The following is a 26788-nucleotide window of genomic DNA, read 5'->3' on the forward strand; positions in this document are numbered from 1 at the left end:
ACAAACGTGTAAGCCTCCATTTTCAGAAACACTCTTAAAGCAGAGTGGGGATTGGGGGAGGGAAGGGGGAATAAGAGAGGTGGCTTATTATTTCAGCAGACTCTTGAAAAGTAGGAAAGTTTTAGGTAAACTGGTGGTAATGGAAGTACTTACAACATGAAAAGCGCTGCTCCATTTCTCAACAGAAAATTTGGATAAATGTTCCAGCATTCATATGAAGAATTGTATTTCCATTTCAATTACCAACAGTGTTTTAAAACACAAAAGAAGACTGCATTTTAAATTATTTTTTATTTTATTGAAGACTCCTAATTACTCCCACTTTTAGGACAAACAGCTTCTTTGAATTTCAAAATGTTAATTTCATTAGAGCCCTAAGTCCTCTGCACCTGCATAATGAATGCAGAATATAACTTCAAGTAAAAACTTATATTTGTAAGATTTTTCTCTTTGGATTTTTTTTTTCTTAGATGTGTTCAACTCCCTTTCTAGCATTTCTGTCTTGAACCTGATGAAAAGTGTGTTACTGCCTTTTATATTTAAGATATTGGTAGATGGCATCCATACCAGACAATCTTGATTGGAAGCACAGGATCCATCTTGCCTAACTTCAAACATTTGGAATCACGGAAATCACAGAAAGGCTGGCATTGGAAGAGACTTCTGGAGATCATCTTGTCCGACCCCCCTGCTAAAACAGGTTTACCTAGAGCAGCATATATACCTGCACTTTGAAACAGTTCTGAATAATTCACACACCTGTGAAGTACAATTGATCTTTTTCACTGTAGCTGTGCCGAGGGATCAGGACAGGCTGGATCAGTGGGCTGAGGCCAGTTGTGTGAGGTTCAACAAGGCCAAGTGCCAGATCCTGCACTTGGGTCACAGCAACCCCATGCAGGGCTGCGGGGTGGGAAAGGGCTGGAAAGCTGCCCAGCAGCAAGGGACCTGGGGGTGCTGGTCAACAGCAACTGAACATGAGCCAGTGTGTGCCCAGGTGGCCAAGAAAGCCAATGGCCTGTGTCAAAAATAGTGTGGCCAGCACAGCTAGGGAAGTCCTTGTCCCTGTATTGGGTGTCTGGTCCATTGTCATTTTTAGAAAATTGGAGTGTAGCACCATCCTTACAAATTAATTCTATTTTTTAATTTTTCAGCCTTCTCTTTAATTTCAGATTAATATGAGTATTAATTCAGGAAATTGAGATTATGGTGTAGAAAGGACATGACACTGTTCATGTTTATTTAGAATTGATAGAGTGAGGGATAGGCAGTACTGCAGAAATGTTTCTCTCACACACAGCTGACCATCCCCTGTCACCACTCCAGGGAGGCAGCACAGCCACATGTGAGCATCATCAGGCTCTTGCACAGAGCTCAGCTCCTCACGTAATGGTTGAGCCTTGGCCATGCTGCTCCCACAGTGTCTCAGACATTGGCGTCACCACGTCCCCCCACGCCGATCTCTGCCGGTGATTATAGCAGATGCCAGCACAGGCTGCTAATCAGATCAGTCCACAATAAGATTGCTGTATGCCTTTCCAGCAGTCTCACATGTCTTTCTGTCAGCTGTTAATCCACTGCCCACGCAATGGAAACAGTTCTTGTTTGTACCACCCTGTTTGCCACAGCCCACCACACTCAGCTAATTTATACCAAACTCAGCTCCTGGCCAAGGCGAGGCCTCAGTGCTCACACTTGGATCAGTTTAAAAATAGCTTGAACTTTTATGGGTGTATCCACCCACTGAACACAATGTGAACAGTAAAAGTTAATAAGATACAGCCAATTAACGTGTCATCATCAAGGCCAAATAAGCTTGGTCCTTACAAAACAGGTTTTGCCAATTCCATCATACTAGGCTCATGTTTCACCTAGACAGAGGCTTAGCTAGGGAGTTTCAGGCCCACCCAGTCATTCAGGATAGAACTCAAACTTTGCAGGGCTTTTCCACAGCCCTCCTTAAGCCATGCCACACATTGCAGGTGCCAGAGTGCAGTGGTTGTAGGGCAGATGCCTTGTCCCTCAGCCCAAGGTGCACTGGAAGGGCTGCACTGTCACAGCCCCCACTCTCACTGATGGGGTGTGGTAGTGAGTTTGTGCTGCCAAGCATTCCAGGATCTGACTCCTCACCAGGCATTTTTACAGAGATGCAGCCAAATGCAGAACAGCATGCTGATCACACAGCAGCCAGATGCAATGGGGACTGTGATTATTATTGATAATCACCCAAAGATGTCCCCTGCCAGCTGGTCCAGGGAGTTTTCTCAGGTAATACCCACCACTGCAGTCTCTTGGGATTCAGGAGGTGCTCTCTGCTCTTGCCTCAATGTTATATGTAGGCTGTGGGCTGCTCATTGAAATATAATCTGTTTGGATGTACCAAGTTTTTTCCTGTGTACCTGAAAGGGGATTTGGATACTGAAACCTTGGATGGGTACCTGAGGCAGTGCTTTGGGTCATCCACTGAGCATGACACACTGTACTTTGCTACTGCCATCCATGGCATTGCTTCTACACTCCCACTCATTTCTGCATCCAGGTGATTCAAGCATCTTTAGCCCATGTTAGGTCTTGGCTAATCTAGTATTTCCACCTCCCTGTCTATTCAGTAATACTCCTTTCCTGAATGTCACTCTGTCTACATCCTCCCCTGCACAGTTTAACTTTTCTGCTCACTCAGCTGCCCTGGAGAGCATTCCCACTCCGCCCAGCCCCATTCCTAGGCCTCACCTCTGCCATGTACTCTGCCAGAACAGCCATAAGAGGAAGGAAGGATGGCATTAAAGTATGCTGGCACACAAAGGGAATGCGTACTCCACTGTGGCTGTGTGGGCAGCAGTGTCACATCACTTAAAGCTAGAGATTCAGGTGATTTGGTGTGAATGAGGTATGATCTGCCAGCATCACCATCCTAATGCCAGTTCCTAACAGAGATACTTAGAAACCTGGCTGGAGGACCTGAACAACAGCTTTGTAAAAGCATTTGCCTGAGGGCAGGATCTATCAGTGGACTCTGTCACAGAGCAGTAATTGCAATGGGATGATCCAAGCTACAGAGCAAACAGCTCTCCACAGTTTCTGCTCTAATGGACAAAACATATGTAAGACAATACGCTGGGTTTGCATCCATCTCTGCCTCCCTTTTCTCCAATACAAACAGAATTTGAGCAACAACATTCCAGCTGTTACTCATAAGATTGTTGTCTCTATTTCTACATCTTTGGCTTTTTCCATACTGCTAGTGGCTTGTGGAATGGCCTAGGTTCATAAATCTTTATTTCTCTCCTGATGGAGGCTGGGCACAAGTATGCACCTCCCACCAAGCAAATCCTAAATTTTGGCACACCCCGAGTGCCTTACTGCTGACTGAATTTGACCTTTCCCATGAATAGATGCCCACTGGCAGAACTTTGGATCTGTTCATCCAACACTCACATACAATCAAGGAGCTGGTGAATAACTTCTGGGCTTTGCCTCCAGTGCTAGAATACAAGACTTAGAAACAAGCCATGTTTGGAAACCAGCTTTAGGGTGCCCTTGCAGGACACATTTCACATCACACATAAGGTACCCTCCTTCCATGCCTTGGTACCAAGGCCAATCCTAATACAAATGCCAGCCCCCTCTCAGCAATAAGTCTCTTTGGGAATTTTTCCCACTGTGGCTTGCTAATCATATTAACTCCTCACCCACTGGCAGAGTCAGCTGAACTGATTTGCAAGGAGCTATACAAAGCACAGAGAAAATTCCTGTAAACCATAGAACTCCTCTAGCAGGATGCTGTCAGACCAACCTGTCAGTGAGCTGGTACTGCCCTTTCCAGCAGCATTGCTCTGTGCATGGCTCACACCATGGCAAAGACGAGGTGCTGTCCGTGCTGCTGGGCACAGCTCAGCCCACTCTGCCCATTTGTACAGCAGCCCTAGCCAAGGCCATGCCACCAGACTGCCCTGTCAGAGGGGCTCCAGCAAACAGCAGCTTTTGCTGTATTACCTAACAAAATAGAGTGCTACAACAGCCTTTACCCAGGAAGCAACCATGGGAGCCATTCATCTAGAAAGAATTACTAGAGCCTCAGAGACAGAAACAATATTTAGACAGTGAGGAACCTTTTAAAATAATTATGTCCAGCTTCTACTGAACCATGAGCAACAACATCAGGTAAACAGCCTGTTGCAGGCAACACTCTGTCCTGCTGTTGCTCATCCTTAGTTTTATCTTTGTATGTATTTTTCTGTGGCCAAGAGGCCTTAAATTGAGGCCCACAGGTTTAAAGACCATTTTATTTGCATCTACTGTTAAAAAAAAAAAAAAAAAAGAAGCTGAGTTACAGCTCCTATTCTGTAAGGTCTTGCTTTAGATGGATGGAACATACTTATTTTAGCAGCCCATAATACCACATTCTAACAGTATAAGAAAGTCCCTCACCACAGAAAATCTTCCTGTATAGACATGTTCAGAAGATAAAAACAGGAAGTTTCCCTAATGATATCCATTACTTAAAAACATTCACTTCTTTTGGCATTGATAATGAATAGGTTCAGCTTTCCTCTGTATTTTCTTTTTCAGCACAATCTGCTGAGAATTAAGATTGTCACGGACATTCTAGACCAGCTCTTTCAGCCCCTACTCATCATATTAATATTCTCCACATTTTTCAGAACTTCTATTTTCATTAAATCAGAGCTACTCATGCTCTGCAAGCCTGACATACTTTCATCATAGCTGGATCTGGTCTGCTATGGTTACTTAACTCTCTTCCAGTTGCTTCTGTGATTTTCCTCCCTGCATTCTTATCCTAGCCAAATGCAAGCCAGGCTTATCAGGGTGGAGTACAGTTCCTTGCTTCAGGAATGCTTCAGAGCTACTTGAATATGGCCAGAAAATCAGCACAGTAGACTTTCAGTGCTAAAGGGTGCAGCATTTATAATCAAGACCTGGCATTTGAAATGTTGCCGTGGCTTCATCAGTCAGGCAGCCTGCCAGCTGAAATGAGGTGTTCTGTGCAACCTCAGCCAGAGGTGGGGAGATTCCCTGTTAGACACTGAGATTTTACTGGCTATGTCTTGGGTTTTATGCCTGTGGGCTTTTCCTCATCTTCATATGGTGACAGTGAGGGCTGCTTCACATCTCTAAGTGAATCATTCTCCCATCAGAAAAACTGAAACTTCAGAGAGCTTCTCCTTCTCTTGTGAAAAAATAAAAAGTTACAATGCAGTTTCCTTAATAGTCTCATTTCTGCATAGCAGGGCTCCGCACAGGCCATGGCCTTTTTCTGTTACTACTGAAAGCATACACCAAAAAAAAATCATTAAAAATATTCCTCTCTCAAAAACCTATCTGCTGTTAGTTAAATGATTACTGTAAGGCAGAGAGACTATTAAATGCAGACACACCTTACAGAGGTGTCCAAGTTACTGACTGAAGCTCCAAAGTGCCCAGCCACCACTGGCAACAACATGGCAACAACACAGACCAGACCTATGGATGTTCTTTGAACCTTTACTGCTTGGCCCCTTCTTAGCCTGCTGCCGCCCATCTCAGCGCCAGCTACCTGACTCCAGGAGCTCTGCAGGGCTTTGTCTGCCAGCTAAACCAGAGCCAGCCCTGGGGGTCACCAGGAGCCCACAGCACCAGCTGCCCGCAGGTTTGCCTTCACACAGCTCTGATGAACTGCCCGGTTCTTGTGCTTTGCCCACAGACAGCCCAGATGTTTTTGTCGGTGCTCTGCACCCTGCCCAGGGCCTGGGCTGGCCCCAAGGACAGAGCTGCAGCTGCCTTTCTTGCTGAGTTCAGCTGCTATGGCCCCAAACAGTGTCATGCTGGGAGTGCTTTCTGCGCTTGTTCTCCTCCCCTACACACACAAAGGGTGCCTAAAACTTACACAAGCGGCTACAACAAAGCAAGAAGGGCACAGGCAGTGAGCCAAACTTGGTTCACTCTGACGATAAGGCAGCAAATTGCAACTGCTCGGCGCTGTAAGAAGTCCCTCCCAGTAAGTCAATAGAGGGAAACTCAGATAATGCGAGGGTTTTAAAGTAATGTTACCTTAAAAATAATGAAATTGCAGCTGTTACATCTCCCAAGGCTTCCACACAAACAAAAAAAAAAAAAAGAAAATATCTGTTTTGGTCAAAAGTTTTTTTTTTTTTTTCTGCAGGCACCAGAACTTGATCAGACCATAAATCTTGATGAAACTATATTTTTATTGACTTCACATGTCATGGCTCAGTTACATCACATCATAATGCACATAATGCTGGCTAAAAACACAGAGACGTGACCAGGAGAAGCAGCAGCTGCTTGCTCTGTATTTGTTGATAAAAAAGAGATCCTTCTCCCCACAGACTGGGCCCAGGTCTGGTTCCAGCCTTTGCAGTCTGACTCTGTCTCCCACATCTCCAGCAGTTTGCATTTGCATACTTGCATTTGCAAACTTGTCTTCACTAGAAACTGTAATTGGGGGCTGTTCTCTTCCCACCATTAGAAACCATCTCTGACGTGGAACACAGGGCTGAAAAGGGAATTCCTAAGCAGTGAGAATGGAAGACATGGAACATTTCCAGGTGGGGACAGCAAAAGAGTTATTGCAGGTTTCTTGACAGTATTGGCTCCATTCATAAACACATCTCATTACCTACCAAGGTTTATACAGCTGTCTCATAAAACTGAGCAAATTATACAGCCACATATTTGCTATTACAAGGTTGTCTAAGATACTCATTAATCTGCTCAAGGTAGGGTGATAACTCACCTCTTATTTCCAGATTTTTGTTGCATTTCCTGAAAAGCTGAAGACTGGATGTAGATTCATAAATACACACAGAACTGTAATGGCTGAGCTTTAGCAAACAGCTCAAGACATTCTGAAATGGAGAAAAAGATTATTCTCTCACAGAAACTCAAAATAAAAATATATTTTATGTTTCTCACTGAAAAACAATTCTGTTTCCAGACAAGTCTTCCCCCCACACCACTAATAATCTCAAGAAACTAGACTTGAAAAAATAAATTACCTGACTTAAAGTATGCAAGGAAATGTATTTTTATAAAGTGCTTCTTAACGATCTCAGGGATGGTGACATTTGAGTGACCACTGAAGAATGTTTCAAAGCCCTTTCAAGATTGGGGTGAGCACAGGATCACAAGTGCTGTTTCCAAGAAAATAATGACAGGGATTGCAACAATTTGAGCACTAATTTTTTTACTATAGCTTGCAATAAATTAATAATTAAGTTTTGTGAATCTCAACAACTGTAAATAGTTTGGACACATACAGGGCTGAAACATGAGGTGTATTGGAGTGTACCACATGCACAAAGGACATATGATGACAAGGCATTTGCAGCCCATAGGAAATGTCACACATCACTTTGTCTTCTTGTTATGAATAAGAAGCTTGACTAGGCCAATATTCAAGCAACAATCAATTTAGTATTTAATATGGTAAAGCATGAGCAATACAGCGCTGGGTACAGTGGGGGGAGTTTTCCCTCCAACTGCACACCGATAATTGATGGTTACAGGTATTTATAGGGGTACTTATCAGTTTTTTTCAGCAGTTTCTATTTCCAATTTTTTACTCATCAGCAATTTTTATTCCAAATTATTACATCACAATTGTATACACTACTGTGATTTTAATCTCTCAGGATCTATTTCAAAGGAGTATCCCCAGATGGTGACGGTCCAGTTTCCAAAAGAAGAAAGACGACTCCCATCTGGTGGGGTCCAGCTCCCCAGATGTGTGTTCACCTTTTAATTGCAGACACTATAAATCTCATAACAGTGATGTTCAGCTTCCCTTTGGTGGAAACCATAAATCCTTGAGGTGATGTTCATCTTCCTTTCTCAAGCTGTTTTTCTCTGCTTCAATAAGACATGAGATAAGCATATTTCCTTTATATATATTCCAAAGCTATAGTTTCAAGGATACAAGTAATATTCTACAATTATACTTCAAAAGGTTATTATTGCAGAGCTTTTTATGGATTAAATGCAAGCAAAAAAGCAACATCCTTAACACCTTAATTCCAATGCTCTTAAATCAACCAGGGTTAATTGCAAACAAAAGATAGGTTCAAAAGCCTTTTTCCATGCTTTATTTTCCTCAGTTATTATTAGAATTCACAGCTCTCCCATTGTCGGTGTCCACACACTTCGCATTCACAAGTACACACGTCGCCTGTTTGTACTTGACACGAAACACAGCTTTGCATCTCACATTCTCTGCCTGGCAAAATCCCAAGCACATCATTCCCAGTGCCCATCGGCCCCAGGTCACTTTGGTGGTTTGCTTTCCCTCTTACATCTACTCCTAAGGCCATCCTCACGTAGGGCTTCCAGATCACAGGACACAGCGGGCTGTACTGGTGATGAGGATCCAGCTCCATCGCTGGTAACACCCAGCGTGCCCAGGGGGCCGAGAAGGCAAAGCACAGCACACAGCCATGTCAGCCGTGGTGTGGCCACCAGGGCCAGGCAGGGATTGTCCCCGTGCTCGCACTGGGGAGGCCACACCGGGAGTGCTGTGTCCAGCTCAGGCCCCCACGCTACAACAAACAAAGCAAGGGGCTGGAGTGTGTCCAGAGAAGGGCAATAGAACTGGGGAAGTGCTTGGAACACAAGTCCTATGAGGAACAGCCGGGAGCTGGTGGTGTTTAGCGTGAAGACAAGGGAGGGTCTTGTGGGACCTCGTCACTTTCTACAGCTCCTGAAAGGAGCTTGTAGCCAGGTCGGGGCCGGCATCTTCCCCCAGGTAACCAGTGACAGCACAAGATGGCATAGTCATAAACTGCACCAGGGAAGGTTACGGTTGGATATTAGGAGGAATTTCTTCACAGAAAGGGTGACTGAGCACTGGAACGGTGCTGGAGTCACTATCCCGGGAGACATTTGAGGACAGACTGGACGCGGCACTGAGGAGGCACTGAGTTGAGTGCCATGGTGCAGCTGACATGGGGGCGTTCGATCATAGGCCGGACTCGAAGATCTCGGAGGACTTTTCCAACCTAACAGATTCTGCGATTAGCCTCGCTACGTCTCTAGACTGCACGGCTCCCTTCCTGCCCGAGGCGGGACGCGCCCAGCCCCGAACCGTGGCGCAGACGGGCGGGAGGAGGAGCCGGTGCCGGCCGTAGCTCCGAGGCGCCGCGGGCGGGGGCGCTGAGGGGAGGTGGGGCCGCCGCCCGCCGCCATTTTGGCTGGTTTGCGTCGCTTCCGCCGCTGGAAGTAAACAGAGAGCGAGGCCAGGAGAGGAGCGAAGCAGCGACGCGGGCGGGACGGGACGGAGCGGACGGTCGGGCGGCGGAGGCGGCGGCGCTGGGGTCGGCTTTGGCGGAGAGAGCTGATGTGGCCGGAGCGGAGGCGCCAGCGCGGCCCGAGCCCCGGTTAATGCGAAGCGCAGCAGGGAGCCGCCAGGTGCTGGGGCGGAAACGGGCGGGCGGCGGCGCAGGGCACCATCCGCGGGGTCCCGGGCCCCAGGAGCGGGCTCCGAGCAGCGGGGGCGGCGCAGCTCTGGGCCTGCCGGGCTGTGGGAGCCCCGCGCCCCGGGCCGGGGCTGAGCCGGAAAGAGCTGACCCTGAGGGGAGCCTTCTCCGGGAGTAGCGAGAGATCCTTAAATCCTACTCGGTGTTTGGGGTCGCTGCCTCGCAGCTTTCCCCTGATAGCGGTAATCAGTCGTGGAAGCCTCGCTGTGTCCAGCGGAGCAGGTTGTTTGCGGCAGGGAGGGGTTGGGCTCGCCCCTTCTGTCAGCCCCTGCTCCCCTTCAGCGCATTCCTGGTGTTCCATGAACAGCGGGGCTGAGGCACAGCGAACTCGGTTGGACAGGCTCTCGGGAAAGCCTTATCAGTCGGGTGCAAACAGCTCTGCACAGTTTGTTTTGTTTGGTTTTGGGGTTGTTTTTTTTTTTTTTTTTTAAACTGCCGTTGTGTTCTGGCTGCACCTTACTCGGCAATAAAAACAATGTTAAGCACGTGCTTTGCTCCTCCTCCTGCTGCTCGGCGGCTGAACTGTGTGATTAGGGTTGGACATGACTATTGCAAACAAGATAGCAGCCTGGGTTGCGCCCAGGTGCGGAGTTCAGAAACGAGACCTTATAACAGGCGGAGAAATTTACTTGGAAAATCTTAAAGAGTCAGGCACTCACCCGGCTTTCACCCATCTCTCTGCCCCCATAGAGTTGGGTGGTTTTGGGGTTTGTTTTCCTTACTGGCAAAATCTCAGCTGCTAAAGCAAAATTGGTTATAGCAGCAGTTTGAAAAACAGTGAGATGTGTGTGTCCTGAGTGTGCCAGAGAGAGTTAAAGGCAAGATTGATGGTTCCTGCGTTTCTAAGAAGTGATAAGCAATCATTCCTTGAAAAGTAGGTTTTACTCATACAGTAATTTGCTAGTATGGAATTTTGCATACATGTCTTCCTTGTTGAAAGTTGGCCTTGGGTTTCAAGTGGTCGGATCTTTAAATTACTGGATACATAAAGCAAAGTGAATTGAACTTGTAATTGCATTGCCTTCTTATGTTAAATGTCCAGAAAGGTTTACTCTCTTAAGCAGCCTTTTAAAAGTAAATATATTTTCAGATACCTCTGTAAACTTCTGCAGGCAAATATGCATTCTTTAAATTTCATATTTTTTATTGTTGGCATATGAAGAGGTTGAAAGCAGTTACATTTTTTAAAAAGTATTCTGATACTTTAAGTTCTAAAATGAGAACCCAAAAAGTAGATTAACAAATTGGTTAAAAATCAAATGACAAAACAGTCACACAGTTCTTAAAATAATATTTTTTAGTCTTGAGCTTAGGCACTTTTTTCCTTTGGAAGAAGTTTGCCAAGGAAATACTTTTGAAAGGTTTCAAAAATCTTAATCTTGACCTCTTTAAATACAGTAACAAAAAAAGTTGTCTGGAAAGGAGTTTTTTTTCCCCCCCATCCCTTGCTTTAAGTAATGGCCTTTAGAACATGTAACTTCTTATTTTCTTGGAAGAAGAAAATATCAATATACCTCTAAGGAATGGCTGGTTGTCATTTTGTTTTTTAAGTTGGCTGTTTACAGAAATGTGGGACAGTATCCCACAACTTCCATGAGTGGGATTTGGTCTGTAACCAGCGCATATAAACTACTTAGAGCTCATCCCAGGTAGCTCAGAGGTGCACAGTGAGAGCTGTCATTGACCTGATCCACTCCTATCAACACATCCCACGGGCTTTTTCCCAGAAGAAAAATGAAAACAGTTTTGTCAGTGGCAGCTCCCTCCTGGCCTTCTCTGAAAGGGAGACAAAAAAGAGGGGAAAAAGCCCCCAAACCCTACTTTATTGCAGTGGTAGAAGTAGCCTACCTAACTGGAACATTTGTGCAGATCTTTGCCTTGCTAGCAAAAGATGAGACAGGATCTCTGCAAGGAGGACTTGGAGAGCCCAGTCTAACAGTACCTTCTGTAGCTTTTTCCAGATGGCTTTGGAAAGACTTGCACATCAGACAGGCAAGCCTGAATTTGGCAAGTTAATAGCTTGCCTGTGGTGAATGCTCCTTGTAACCTAGTTGTTTGGAATATCTGTTTAGCCTAAAGCTTAAACTAATGTTGCATTTCAGACTAGCTTATTATAAATATTGTTCTTGCACTATGCTGAGTTATTATCTCTAACGGCAGCACAACAGGCTTGCAGTGGATTTGCCAATTAATTCTTGATTAATTTTAAGTTGAATTCCATTTTCACGGTTGCAAAATCCAATTCCTTTATATTTTTGTTAGTTGCAGATGGTTCTGAGTCACTGTGCAGTTTTCTTGCTTTTCTTCACTGATGAAGTGGCTCAGCAGCAGAGCTGTGGCTCTGGCAGAGAGCTTGTTCCAGCACAGGAATTGTGTTCTGCACAGTCCCATAGCCAGGAACTGGATCACGGAAAACAGTTCTCAGGAAGCAAGTAGAGATTTTTGCCCAGCGCTGTTTTCATCCTGTGCTTGCCTCCAAGTGTGCTGGGAGTAAAAGTAGGAGCTGAAAAAAGGGAAGACAAATTTTCTTCATCAGTCTTTCGTGACCGTGTGTTCAGGTTTGTCTGCATCATCTTATGAGTGGCATTAGACCTTGAGTGATAGCTTGCTTCTGTCATGTGAGCAGCTAGGATTAAAGCCTTTGAAAGGTAGGTAGGGAGGTGCTGCCTTTGAGAAAGTCATCTGTGATGCACTGGATTATGAACAGTATAATTTTTAGCTGGCATTTCTTTTAGGAAGTACTTCCAGACTTAGTGGCAGTACATAGCAGGGAAATGTAACTTTGCAGATCCCAGTAGGGATCTGGGCATGTGATAACCCTAGACATGTAATTGTGCTTGAATGTTAAGCCAGGATGATTTTGCTGTGTATGAAGTCCTTTTTATCTTCTAGAAATCGAGGAGGCTGGGGATGCTTTATGTGTCAGGCTCACCCTGCCCCTGGATTCTCAGCTCTTTGGAGACTGGAATTGAGCACATTGTAGTTCAGTATGAGGCAGCAGAGCCCTTTAGGGCATGATGTGCATCACACTGAAGCTTTTAAAAATAAATGATCAGATGCTGAGTTCACTTGTAAGGTGGCATGTACAAAAGAACATGTTTGGATTAAAACCCAGTGAGCCCTGGATGTGTTTCAGATATATGTAGTGATAAGGGTCCTTTTCTCTCCAATAATGTAATGTAAGGTAGAAGTTGTTTAAGTGATGTAATTATGGCAAAAGCATGTGCTACAACCTTTTGCTGCAGGCTTGCTGAATTTAATACAGTTTTGAAGAATTTTTTCTGGCCCTTCTCTAAATTTTTATTGCGGGTTGAAACTTCCAGGTTGTTACTGGAAATCTTCTGTGATGCCTATTTACTAGTTAGCTGGAAAAATGAAAGCACACTAATGGACTTGATGAAATATATTTTCAAGGATACTGATTTAAATCAGATGCCTATTAAAGCAATGTATTTTAAATAAATAAATTTTAAAAGAAAATATTCTTCCTTTATGAGAAAAAAAAAATGTTTTGTCTGATGCAACATTGCAATATGCAGTGCTTGCAAGCATACATTTAGTAATTATTTACTTCCTTGCCTGATTTTTATCTCCACAGTTTCAGGTGTAGTTCCTAATAAATAGGACTGGGCCAGGAATATTTATGTCAGTGTTCAAAAAATTGTTTAGAGGATTATCCTTCCATTAGTAGAACAGTAGAGTAATAATCAACAACACAGTAAAACAAATTAGGTTCAAAGTGTTCTCAAACACACAAATGAAACACTGAAAAGAGAGTGACTGTTATAAATGGGTTGGCACTGTTAATGATTAAAGAAGTAATAGTAAAGATATCAGTTTAGATGATAATGTTATTTCTGGACTGCCATTTTGGTTTGTTACTTGGGGTTTTTTCCCTTTATATATGGCAGGAAAAAAAACTCTGCCAAGGTGTTGTTGCATAAAATACCCTTTTCCAACTCCACAGTTTCTAGTAATATTGTTCTCAGCTCTTTTACATTTACAAAATAAATAATTTTTTTTATTACTTCTGTAGAATGAAACGAGGAAGGACAACTAATGAGGCCAACAGCAGTTCATCTGAAGACACAACTGAGAAGGAATCCAAGAGACACAAGATTGTAGAGAAGAAGAGCACAGTTGTGCAGAGTCCTGACTGGGCAAACCTGCTCCAAGACATTATCCTGCAGGTGTTCCAGTACTTGCCACTTCTGGATCGTGCTCATGCATCCCAGGTCTGCAGGAGCTGGAACCAAGTGTTTCATATGCCTGATCTCTGGAGGTGCTTTGAGTTTGAGCTGAATCAACCAGCCACGTCAAACCTGAGGACTACACACCCTGAACTAATCAAGCAAATAATAAAGAGGCATTCCAATCACCTGCAGTATGTTAGCTTCAAGGTAGTGTGTTTTATAGGCTTGTTAAAAGGGACTTTTATTCTAAAAGAAAGAGGGCAGCTGTCAGTGTGGTAGGTGGCCTTGTTTGCAGGCTTAATAGATGGAGGAAGTGGATTCTCTAAATGGACATGTAGACATGGAGGTTACCTCCCAATTAATTTGTTTGGGTATCTTTTGAGGACCAAAATTTGGAATAACAGTATTGAACATAACTTTTCATTGTCTTACTTCCGTTAGATGGGAATTTTTTTGGCTGGTGCTGTGGTTTGTTTGGGGTTTCTTGTTTGTTTTTGTGAGTCCTTTGTTGGTATGTCTTTGGGGTTTTTTGTGAGCTTTTTGTTTGGTTTCGGCTTTTTTGGTTTTTTGAGGGTTTTTTTGTAGCAGTTCAGCTGCTTAAAATTCTGCTTCATAGAGTGGACAGAAATAGTTCTGATGTGACTGCATGTGTGGGTTACTGCCTCAGAATGAAGTTCAGCCAGGATGCCTAAGTTGAACGTTTCCCTATTTCATGTCCTGTAGGTACTTGGCTCTAGCATTCATGGTTAGAAAACATCTAATGCACACAGAGTGACTTCTGTACTGCCAGGCATCAGCTAGCAGCTTTAGTCTTAAATTGTTTGGGATTGTGTGTACTCAGTGCAGCTGTGTTTCAGGGGACTGAGAAAGTATTTGTGGTTTGCATAGGATGGTGCATGTATTCACATTGTGGAATTATTTTCAGTACATGAAAACTTCTAATGTGGGCTTACATAGCAGTGTGTTTTGGAAGGGTGTTGTGAATCTCCTGGCTGTATATGCATCAGCTGGGTGAGAAATTTGGAAAGGAAGTGTGTTCTGCAGCAAGTTCAGCATACTTGTGTCTGAGACCAGGCAGTTCTAATGCTGGAATCATCAGCATGTGAGGAGCTGAGTCACCTCTAGCTGATCACATGTATTGCTACTGCTTGCTTGCAGTACCAGATACAAACTGTTACCACGTGGTTTGCAGGGCCTTTATCAGCATCCAAATAAAGAAAACCTGGGGCTGTAGTGGAGTGACCTCCCAGTGTCTTATCTCCTGTCTGTGTTGCTTTACACCCAAGGAATTTTGGGTGCCCTTTGCTGGTAGGGTGATCCATCATTTCTTTCATGTGTCACTTCAGTTGTTCCAGTGCTGCAGAATGCACAAGGCAGTGGGTGTAACACTCACCTGTCCTCTGTAAGGGCTGAAAACAAGAGAGGTGTTTGCTGTAGGCAAAAAATGATGAGATTGTTGAAAATCAAGGTTTTTCAGCTTGTGTTTGAGCAGAAAATGAATGTGCATTTAACTTAACCTGTTGCTGCCAAGGTAGCATGGCTTACAGTGGAGTTAAATTTGATTCCATGTGATCAAGCTTGATACCATTCTGTAGGTCTGCAAAGCTGTCATGGCTGCTGTGCATTCAGGAAGCACATGTGAGTGTCAGGGGAGGTCCCCTGGAGACACTCTAAGTGATTTTGGTGGGCAGCAAGCTGACTAATGAAGGTTTTGGGATTTGTGTTGGTTTGCTCGGTTTGGTTTGGGTTTTTTAGAGTATCCATTGCATCTCTTGTGGTTTTAACAGTGAAAGGCCAGTCATTTGTGTACATATGGTAATGCACTTAACTCTCCAGCAGCTCAGTTTTATGAACTGAGCCACTGTAAAAAGAAGTGGCTTTTAGACATAGTAAAAGATTTATAGAATTCTTGCATTTTGGTAAGGAGGAATGTAAAAAGGAAGTGGAATAGGCTCTGGACCCTCCACTTGCTTGTTGTTTGATATGGAATGAGTACCTTGGAACACACTGTTTAGCTAACCCCTCACCATGCTATATTTTACTAAAGTGTTTAGAAAAGTAGTAAATTTATAGCAAATAGTCCTGAATTTTTGATTCATACTTTTTTTGGGAATAAAGAATAACATTGATGGATTCACAATGAGAGGTTTTTTTTTTACATCACATTTCAGAAGGTAAAGTAAAAAAAAAGTTAAAAGAGTGTATTTGCAGTGCATTCTGAACACAAAATTCGTTTTGTTTTAAGGTGGACAGTAGCAAGGAATCTGCAGAAGCAGCTTGTGATATTTTATCACAGCTTGTGAATTGCTCTCTGAAAACACTTGGGCTAATTTCAACTGCCCGGCCAAGCTTCATGGATTTACCGAAGGTATTTTATTATGCATATTTTCTATTGCAAAGTATTGCAGTGTTTCATACAGTACTTCTGTAACTTTATGAAATGCTCTATTGTAGGAATATGAATCTTGGATAAAGAAAAGTTTATTAGTGGTCTGGCCTGTAATAAATGGAGGAACTGATTTGAACAGTGATGGATGTATGAAATTCCATTCAGTCTGTGAATCATATGAGAGCGTAGGCCTGACCTTGTTCTTTCAAGTCCTCCTGTCTGTTGACCTCAATGTAGTGGTGAGCAGTGTGGTGCAGGTTAGACAGTTCAGGTCTGTGTAATTGTGTTGGGGGGTTTGTTTAGGAGACAGTTACAATCAAATGATTGGTAGAGATTTATCCATGTGGACTTGCCATAGGGCTTACGAATCTCTTCAGAAAGAAATAGGATCATGATTTGCAGGGCTTCACATGAGGCAGTCAAGCGTTAACATCCTTGGTGAAGTGCCCTGTGTTTCTGAAATTTCCAGTCAAGATTTTTGCCTTGCATGTTTACCAAAAATCAGATCTTGTTAGAAAGCATTTAATCTGGATGACAGATCTCTTACATGTGCTTCTAGAGAAGCATTCCTGCTAGTGAGGTGGACCTGTAGTATTGCTGAGGAGCAGGGGAGTGGTTGTGAAGGGCCAGATACAAATAGACTGTTAGCTAGATCTCAGTGATGTCATGGCTGCTGATGGCAGTAAGGACAAGGAAGAACTAGAGACAGCCTTGGAAAGGGAACGAGGCTGAGGTGAGGCTAGCTGCAGAAGGGTTATCAGTTATTATCCTTGCAGTGGTCACTGCCATGTCATGTAGCTCTCTTGAATATGTGTTTTTAACTGATAATTTTCAAAGAGGCTTTTCAGATATTTAACTAGTTTTTCTCTGATCTTTTTCCTTTCCTGATGTTCTTTGAGGTGTGATGATAAGAAAACCTGAATATAGTGAAAACAATCCAGTGTGTTGAAAATACTTTGTCCTTTCAGCTATTTCTTACTGCTTTCTTTATTAATCTGAGTGCTGCTTTAGATCTCTTAGTTTTCACTGGAGGGATATATTAGGGTCATGTCTAGCTTGCTGAGTAATTACTTGTAATTGTTCATGCTATGTTCTTATTCAGCTTCAAGGCTTATAAAGCACGGGCTTCCTTCTTTTGTTCTCAGTAAGTTCACATTTGCCCTTAAAAAAAAATAGATTCAAAATAAGCCAAAATTAGCTCTAAGGATAAATTGCCTTTTGGTGCTTACAACTTCAATAGTTTGGTCACTTGCAAAAGGGACATCTAGTGAAACTAAAGAATTTAATTTGGCCATGACTGAATTCTTGTGGGAAGCTGTTAGTGACAGGTCCATTTGATGAAAAGCAGAAAAAGATGAATTAATTTGGAAAGTGGTTAATACTTTGCTGTGGTTTGAGATTTTTTTTGGTGTGGTGGGGATTTTTATTGTTACCAAGACTGAACTACTTGGCATTATCTTCATCAGTGCTTTCTTGTTGTCAAGTGACCTGACATGTGGCAAATATCTCTGACTCATATTTAGAGTTGTGTTGCCTGTCTTTTCACTAAGTACATTGTAGGTGAGTAGAATCTTTAAAAAACAAGGAATCATACTGCAGACTACAGATGTGGCAATACTGAAAAGACCAGCTTTTACATGTTGGGATATTGCCTGTTTCCTGTTAGCTCTTCAAAATAGAAGGTTCAAGTTGCCTTTTTAAATAAGTGTGGTTAACTTGCTTTGCCTTTCTATTTAACAGCCTTCTTTTTCTAAATACAGAGAAAAAAAGCACAGTACTAACATTCTCATAAGAGAGAATTGAAATAACACTAAAGCATCTTTTCTGTACATAACACATATAAGCATACTGTCAGGATAGTTGCAGTGGTCCCTAAAGCCAAAGTGTGTAAAGATTCTGAGTTGAACTTCCTGTTTCCATGTGCATGAGCTGACTTTGAAAGTTTGTGTAAACATGAAAGCAGTAAGTCCTACTCTAAGTCTAATTGTGTGTCAGTTTTATCAAAAATCACAAATATATCACCTAAGAACAAATACTGTTGCCAGGCCTTCTCTCATACAATTGTATTCAGGATCTGTGCCCGTGGCTCAGAGTGAAACAGGCTTGAAATCCATGTAGCAGCTCAGTTTTTAAAAGATCCTTAATGTATCACACGTAGAAAATACTTTTTTAAAGTCTTCTATTTGGTCAGTCTGATAAGAAATCAGAAGATGAACTAACTGTTCACTTCATACCACCAGTGGTTTTTACAATCAGTGCTGTATCTGCTCCTAGTCTGTTTCTCAAGTTCAGGTTCCCAGGGCTCTTTAAAAATAAGTTTCAGTGGTTATGCAAAAATGCTTAGCACTTGTCCTACCTTATCTATGCTGCTTATTCAGTAATTAATAGATTTCCTGCTCCTTGGCTCTGTTTGGACCACCCCAGTTAGCTTTCCAAGAAATCCATCCAAAACCTAAGTACTCCTATGTGGTTGTTTAGGCAGGCAGTGCAGTCTTTTGGCTTTGGATACAAACACTCCTGGCTGTGTTTGCATCTCACCAGTGCAGCACAACTTGCCATGAGGGAATTCCTCTTCTACAGGATGCTTCTTTTAGAGTGTGACCTGTCTCATCTGTTCAAAGGACATTAAAAAAATCCCCCTAAAATGAGGGCTTCTAGGCTTTCCCTTTGCTTGTGGTCTTTCTGCAGATTTAAATTTGTGCAGTGGATTGCCCAAGGTCAGGTTCTTGATTACCGTCTAATGTTACACATTCTGATTTGCCAAATACATAAACAGATAGCAAAAAAATATTACACTTCCTTTACTAAAAATGTCAGTTTTAGTATAATTTTTAAATTATGCAATATCAAAAGAATGCTTTTTCAACAAATACTGTCAAGAACCAAAAACCAGGACTGCTGTGCACATTGTGAAACCATTGAGATTTTTACTTCACATACTACTCTTTCATTTAAACTTCCTTTTTTTTTGCAGTCTCACTTTATTTCTGCACTGACAGTGGTGTTTGTGAACTCCAAATCCCTCTCTTCACTTAAGATTGATGACACACCCGTGGATGATCCATCTCTCAAGGTTCTGGTGGCTAACAACAGTGACACCCTCAAACTGCTGAAAATGAGCAGCTGTCCTCATGTTTCTCCAGCTGGTAAGCTGCTGTGGTTTTGGGGTTAGCCTCTTTGGGATTTTTTAGTGGGTTGATTGGGATTTTTTAATGCATGCATTAAATTCTATCTGAAACCAGTGCACCTCTGAATACATAGGGGTGGAGTAAGAGGGAAGATGAGTATGGTATTACCAGCAACTGTCCCTGAATAAAGTACTTTCAGCTGGTGGTCAGTCCATCTATCCTACCACTTCACAGTGACTACTGGGGTAATGATAAAATAGTGCGTGTCTCTTGTGGGCAAATAGTTAACCTCATGTGGAACTTAATGAGAACATATCAAATTGATTGTGCTCTATTTGTGCAATGACAGAGTATTCCAATATAAGGAAGTTTTTTTGGAATACAAGTTTCTTTTCCATACTTTGTTATGTGTGGGTTTTGACTGTTGCCATGCCATGGCTTAGGAAGATGTTGGTTTAGTAATTCTGATACAAAGTCATTGCTGGAGAGAAACTGCAGACATCATCAAAAAGGGGAGATGAGACTGAACTGTGCAAAACTTCTACAGTCACCAAATGTACTTCTCTAACACTCTTAAGTGTGTCTGTTACAAAATGAAGCCAGCTCATACCAGAACAAAATCATTCAAGATTTGTGGTAGACTTACACAACACACAGCAAATTTAAGATTTATTCACAGACCATCAGCTTAACACTTAGAGTTTTCTGAGAAAGAGAAGAGGAATTGTAAATTAAGTGCTGGCAACTTAGTGTGATTCCTCTTCTGAGGATGAGTAGAAACTCCAGAAACCATAACACCGTAACTTTCTCCATGCAAATAAATGGCAGCTGTAAATGCTAGATTTATTATCTGTCAAATTCACCAGCAGGATTCCTACAAGGGAAAAGCAGTACTGTTGCAGAGGGCGTGTTATTGTAGTGATAACAAACAAAACAAACTTAATACTTTTTGTAAGTGTAGCTCTCAGACAGAGCCTGGTGTTTGGCTTTGTATAAAGAAGTCCTGAAAATGCAGGAGTGGTGTTTTGCAGCAGCCTGGTCCAGAAAGGTGTTTGTGGAATTAACTGCATAATTGCCTCCTCCTAGCTTTCTAGTTGTAGATGGGGTTTGTTTAAATTGGCTTGAGGGACTGGCTTTTCCAACCTAAAATTGTTTTTTGAGAATCCTTGTGTCTGAGAAGTGCAAGAGCTGTAGCAGCTGTATCTGTTAAGAGGGAAAGGCTTCAGCAGTAATTTGTAGCCAGGCAGGGAGAGTAATTTCCTTGGACTTGGATCGAAGAGTTACGTGTCAGCTCTAGCAGAGTTGGCTGGTTTGTGGATAATCCTTGCTAGAAGGCTTCATTGGAACATCATACACTTGATAATTTGGGAGGAGACATGGGTGTGTTCTGATTGATGTATCTTGCAGGGTTGTAAATTGAAGGAACAATGGGTAGGAAATGGTCGTGCCTGTTAAAGGACATGTTCCATTCTCCATGTTCTTCATGGAGGATGAATAGACTCTGGGGTAAGATGCATTAGTAACAAAACCAGGGAGTGCTGAGCAAACAGTAGGGGAATTTAATTGCTTAATTCAGGTAAGGGTGTGCCTTGAGATGGAAAAAAAGGTGGATGCACTGGGTTTGCATGGCACTTGTTTTGTGGAGCAGTGAGGGGGCTACAGGAGTGGTTTCTGTGAAAACTGCCAGAAGCTTCCCCATGTCCAGCAGAGCCAAGGCCAAGCCCATCAGTGATGATGGTAGTGCCTCTGGAATAACCTGTTTAAGAAGGGGGAAAAGGTACTGCAGGAGAGCAATTGCAGCTGGAGACAAGAGTAAGACTACATGAGAGAAACAACTCTGCAGACACCAAGGTCCATGAAGAAGGAGGGGCAGGAGCTGATCCAGGTGCCAGAACTGAGATTCCCCTCAGTCCATGGTGCCAACCATGGGGAGGCAGCTGTGCCCCTGCAGCCCATGGAGGGCCAGGGTGCAGCAGAGGTCCATCTGCAGCCCATGGAGGACCTCATGTTGGAACAGGTGGATGCTGGAAGGAGGCTGTGACCCTGTGGGGAGCCCATGCTGGAGCAGGTTTGATGGCAGGAATTGACCCTGTGTGGAACACTGGAGTCTGTTCCTGAAGGACTGCATGCCATGGAACAGACCCATGCTGGAGCAGTTTGTGAAGAACTGCAGTCTGAGAAGGACTCCTGCTGGAGAAGTTCATGGGGGACTGCTGCCCTGTGAGGGACTCCATGCTAGAGCCAGGAAAGAGAGTGAGGGGTGGTCTCCCCCCGAGGAGGAAGGAGTGGCAGAGACAATGTCTGAAGAACTGACAACAGCCCCCATTCCCTGTACCCCTGTGCTGCTGGGAGGGAAGGAGGTAGAGAAAATCATGAGGAAGTTAAGCCTGGGAATAACAAAGGAGTGAGAGAAAGGTGTGTTAAGATTCATTTTTATTTCTCATTACCCTACTCTGATTCAAGTGATAATATATTGATTTCCCCAAGCTGAGTCTGTCTTACCCATGATGGTAATTGGTGATCTCTCCCTGTCACCCTTATCTTCGCTCTCGAGTTTTAAACTGAATTCTCTCTCCCCTGCCCAGCTGGGGAAGGGAGTGATTGCGCAGCTTTGGTGGGCACCTGGTGTCCAGGGAGGGACAACCCACCAAGTGGAACAAAGAAAGAAAGAAGCTGGTATGTGGATAGTTGGCTTCAAGAGCAGGCAGGCTGCAAAAATGAGACTGTTGAAGGAAAAAGTGACCTGGATTTTTTTTGTAATGGGGATATTGTAATTAGCAGGCTGCTATAAATATAGAAAAACTTTATGGAAACAAAAGGGCTGTGAGTTGCAAAACTAATTACTTATAGATGCAATTAAAATGTCTTCAGATTGGAGGAGGGGGGAATGTTCATTACTAGGTCAGTTCTCAAGAAATTTTTTAGTGAAGGACAGAGAAGGGTAATAAAAGTAGAGCAAGAGAGACTCCACTACTGCAGGGATAAAGGAAATATCAAATAGTGAATTGATCTAAGTTACTGTGTAAAGATAAGAGGCACGTTTGAATTTGGGCTGGAGAAACAAAGGCAGTGATGTATTTCTAATCTTTGTGAGCTTCTCTGAAGTTACTTCTGTTTGTTGTTCCCACTCTGAAACACCAGCTGTTGGAACAGAGGGAATGGAATGTGTTCCTGTAAAGGTGGTATTTGTGCTGTGGCATGGGGTAGGAGGGCTGCTTCTCTTGGGGTGGGAGTTGGGAAGCAGAGCAGGTGTCAGGTGTGCCTTCATCAGGGACATCATGAGTCAGGGATATTTTTGATGCTACTCTGCAGTGAGATCAGAGAGCAGAGCTGTTTACCTCTCAGTGACACAGAGGTGTGGGCAGTGCCTAGGGGTGTTCTGTGAAATACACGGGCTCCAGGCAGGCGCTCCAGTAGCTGTCTACACTGTATGCATTGTCAGCTCTTTATATAGGATGCATAGTTGCATTGACAGACCATATATATCCAGTTCTAGACCCATAAAAATCACAGTAAGTTGTACCCCAGCTCTTCCCGTTTTGCATTGCACTGGTCCATAGTGTACCCCTAAAGTTAACAAAGATTTATGGAAGGATGGCAGCCAGGACAACAAGCTTTTTTTAGATGAGCAAATGTATCTTGAAACTGCCTAAAATACTATATATCTCAACAGACCTAGGTATTCTGAAGCAGCATGTCTGTTTCCTTAGAGAGTGATCATAGTGACCCTTCTGATTCATGCAATGTTTTTGCAGTGATTTTTTAAAGTGTTTCAATGCTCAGAATAGGCTTCCCTAAATTTAATAGCTGCACTTTAAAATAACTGCTGTTTTCTGAATTTCTTCCTGTTGCTTCAGTGCATTGAGCTCAGGTTTTTCAGTTTCATGTTAAATGCTATGTTCTCATCCCTTCTCTTAATGGAAAGGCCGTATCCTACATTTCAGGCAGTTTTCTGGGTCACATGAAATGCAGAGGACTGAATGCTGTTCTTAGTGCTTTTTTTTCAGTATTGTTACCAGTATAATACCATTGCTTGTATCTACAAATAGTGTGAGTGGAAACCTTAGACTGACCCGGATTCTCTTTTTAATATTTTGTCTTCTGTGAGCTGCATTGAATATTGAATCATTAAAGAGAATCTGAAAATTGCTGTTTTGGAAATTACTGCTCCAAATTTCTACTGTTTTGCCTCTTTTTTGCTGTAGCTTTTCCAAATTTAAGCATTTATACTTTCCTAGAAAAAATAAATATGACAGCAGGAGCCTCTCTATTGAATTAAAATCTAACATTCATTTTACTTTTGCTTTACATTTGCTTTCTTCAGATGACAAATTTCACTCACGGTTGCTTTGTCAGCCACAGAGCACTCAGCAGTTCTTCCAAGCTGGCTAAGGAAATAGTTTTATCATGAGTAAGCACCTTTTACAAAAGTGAGATTGAGTATATGTAGTCTTACAACAGAACAGTCAGAATATGCTATTTATGTATTTGTCACTTCTGTTCATGTGTTTGTTCACTTCTTTCTGATTCCCAGCAAAACAGAGATGTAGTCACATCGTGTATGTCTGTCTCACATGTTGGTACAAAGAAGTCACAAGATCCTGCCTGTGAAAAAGATTAGTGTTCTGGTTGTCCAGTTTGGTTTTGATTTAAGGTCTTGGTTGCACGTTTGAAACAGGTGCCCATAGCACCCTCCTGCCACACATAAACAATTCCCTGCCACGTTATATTCAGTCATCGGTGCCTTTATCTGTGTAACCCTTGTGTGGTGCTGTCTCTCCCAGGAATCCTTTGTGTGGCTGACCAGTGCCACGGCTTGCGAGAGCTGGCGCTGAACTACCACCTGCTGAGCGACGAGCTGCTGCTGGCTCTGTCCTCGGAGAAGCACGTCAGGTTGGAACACTTGCGCATCGACGTGGTCAGCGAGAATCCCGGACAGACTCAGTTCCACACCATTCAGAAGAGCAGCTGGGACGCTTTCATCAAGCACTCTCCTAAAGTGAATTTAGTCATGTACTTTTTCTTGTACGAGGAGGAGTTTGACCCGTTCTTTCGGTACGAGATCCCCGTCACTCACCTGTACTTCGGCAGGTCGGTCAGCAAGGACGTGCTGGGCCGCGTGGGGATGACGTGCCCGCGCCTGGTGGAGCTGGTGGTGTGTGCCAATGGATTGCGGCCGCTGGACGAGGAGCTGATCTGCATCGCCGAGCGGTGCAAGTACCTGTCGGCCGTGGGCCTCGGGGAGTGTGAAGTCTCCTGCAGTGCCTTTGTGGAGTTCGTGAAGATGTGTGGCGGTCGCCTCTCACAGCTCTCTATTATGGAGGAAGTTCTGATTCCTGATCAGAAATACAGCTTAGAGCAGATCCATTGGGAGGTTTCAAAGCATCTTGGTAGAGTCTGGTTCCCAGACATGATGCCCACTTGGTAAAGTCCTTTAAAGACTCCAGGGCGAATGGAGTAGCACCTTAAACCCAAGCTTACCATATTGCAATTTCCTGTATAAGCTTATTTAATAATATAGATTTTGCTGCAAGTTAATTAACGTTTGATTAGAAAATTAATTTTTCTTTCAAAAATTTTTTTTGGAACTTGAGAACCAAAAGAGTTCACAGCTCCAAAACCTGTTTTCATCCAAACAAAATTCAGGTTTCTGTTTTATATTTAGTCTTTGCCATTAAAGGTGACTTTAAATATTTTTGGAAATAAAAATTATTTAAAATATTGAAATGCACTTGAAAAATGCCAGTTTTAATATGGTGTTTTTCTTTGATTTAGATTAGTAGTATTGGACATAATCATATTTGATCTTAAAAAGCCAAGTGAAACCCCACCAAAATTGCATGTTTTGTTGCAGACTGTAGCATTTCTAAATCCAGTCACCTCAATGACAAGATGACAATTATGAGGAGTGTTTAGTAGCCTGTGAACTACACACATTCTGTTAAGTCATAAAGGCAAGAGCAATATACCATAATAAATTTAGACAACTGAAGTAGTAAGTTTACCACCTTATTCAACAGATTATTAGATCCATCTAAAATGTGTTTAGAGCGCTAACAGCCAGTAGTGTGAGCTACCAAAAGCGGTGTGGGGTTTTTTCCACGCTCTATGCATTTTAATGTAGTTTGCTTATGGGGTCTCAGATCTGCGTCTAAACCTGTTTTAAGGTATTTTATGTCTAGCTCAGGAAGCGAAAGCATTCTGGGGAAAAATGTAGATACATTGTATTTAAAACCACACTGGAGTTAATGAGCTTTTCTTGCACATTACCCGGTTTGGCAGCATACGGTGAGATGGAATAATGTATGGTTTGTGAAATGAACCCAGCAATGTTATTCTGATGACGTGGGTGTGAGCAGTGCGAGGTGACAAAGGTAAAATTTGAATGTTGACCAAGAACCTTTTCACAAAACCTTAGACCTTTTGGCTGCTTTCAGTTTGACAGAAATGACATTGGAACAGTTGCTTAAGCTGTATAAACTAACTGTATACTGTAAATCTGTTTCAGAAATGTTTATGTATAAAGTGGATGTTTAATAGATGATAATTTTTGTATTCCTTTAATTGAGCTAGTTCTGTCATTTCATAATATTTAACAATTCAAAAGGAGTAGACTTGGTGAAGTAGAGCAATAGGCAAAAATCTGTTTTGAACATTTGATAAATCAGTTTTAATAAAGAAAGTTTTTAGTTTGTAAGTGGTGTAGGCAAGACACTGCCTGTGATCTGGACGTGGCTTGTGACTTCATTTCTTACTGCCAACAGTTATTTTCTCTTTGAGGTTGCTGATGGTAACACTGAAGTGTTGCCCAGACAGCTGCATGTTTGAGAGATGCTCAGCAAGGCAGAGCTGCCCCCGCGGGCTGGGTTGAGCTGCTTCTCACTTGAGCTGTACAGCTCCTTCTGTAGTAAGTAGATTTCCTTCATCTCTGATTTCAGTCATGTTTATCCGAATGTATAATTTAGTGTAATACACTTATGAGTGTATTTAAGTTCATAACTACATTTTGAGCAAACAGTGCTCAGCAGACTGGACATCTTTATAGGGGAGTTGTATGTTTCTGTAGAGCTTTGATTTTAAAATTGCATTTTATGAAATACGCGGTTTTTGTATTAGAATTTGTTAAATTAATGTAATACTATAATTTGCTTTTATTTGTACAAAAGTTGTCAATATATTTAGTCCGTAAAAGTAAAAAAGCTCTGTGTCTTTTATAACCCGACTCTCAGAACTGTCTGTATGAGAAAGGTCAAGTAACACTTGTAGTCTGGGGAACAGGATTTAGTTTTCACTAAATTAATGTGAACTAATACCATTAGTAATGGAGTCAAAAGCTCTTTGGACCTCGACTGCAATGTCCCTATGCTGCAAGGTAAGTCACCAACATGTTGGCAGTGGGAATAACTGAAAGGTGAGGCACAGCCTCAGTACCAGATCCCACTCCTGGCAGTCACACCTTGGAAACCCAGCGTGCTGCTGCTCACAGAGAGGCCTCTGTCAGACCCCAATGTGAGGAATGTATTAGGAGCTGAAGGTGGCAGGGTTGGCTGTAGCAGAACTGCTTCCCCAGCAAGGTAACTGGCTGGCTTT

General features: G+C 42.8%; 1 protein-coding gene across 2 annotated transcripts; it reads left to right on the plus strand.

Moving 5' to 3' along the window:
* The first annotated feature begins 9169 nt into the window (after positions 1-9169).
* Positions 9170-26391, plus strand: FBXL3 (F-box and leucine rich repeat protein 3). Of its 2 annotated transcripts, XM_058018311.1 has the most exons (5): positions 9172-9420; positions 13525-13888; positions 15927-16049; positions 19045-19216; positions 23983-26391. In XM_058018311.1, exons 2-5 carry the CDS (start codon positions 13526-13528, stop codon positions 24624-24626), a joined length of 1302 nt encoding a protein of 433 aa, XP_057874294.1. In that variant the 5' UTR covers positions 9172-9420; position 13525; the 3' UTR covers positions 24627-26391. The 2 variants fall into 2 exon arrangements, with proteins under 2 accessions (XP_057874295.1, XP_057874294.1); XM_058018312.1 differs by lacking the exon at positions 15927-16049 and having other exon boundaries at positions 9170-9420.
* The last annotated feature ends 397 nt before the right edge of the window (positions 26392-26788 follow it).

Source organism: Melospiza georgiana, chromosome 2, assembly GCF_028018845.1.
Source record: "Melospiza georgiana isolate bMelGeo1 chromosome 2, bMelGeo1.pri, whole genome shotgun sequence".
Classification (NCBI taxonomy): Eukaryota; Metazoa; Chordata; class Aves; order Passeriformes; family Passerellidae; genus Melospiza; species Melospiza georgiana.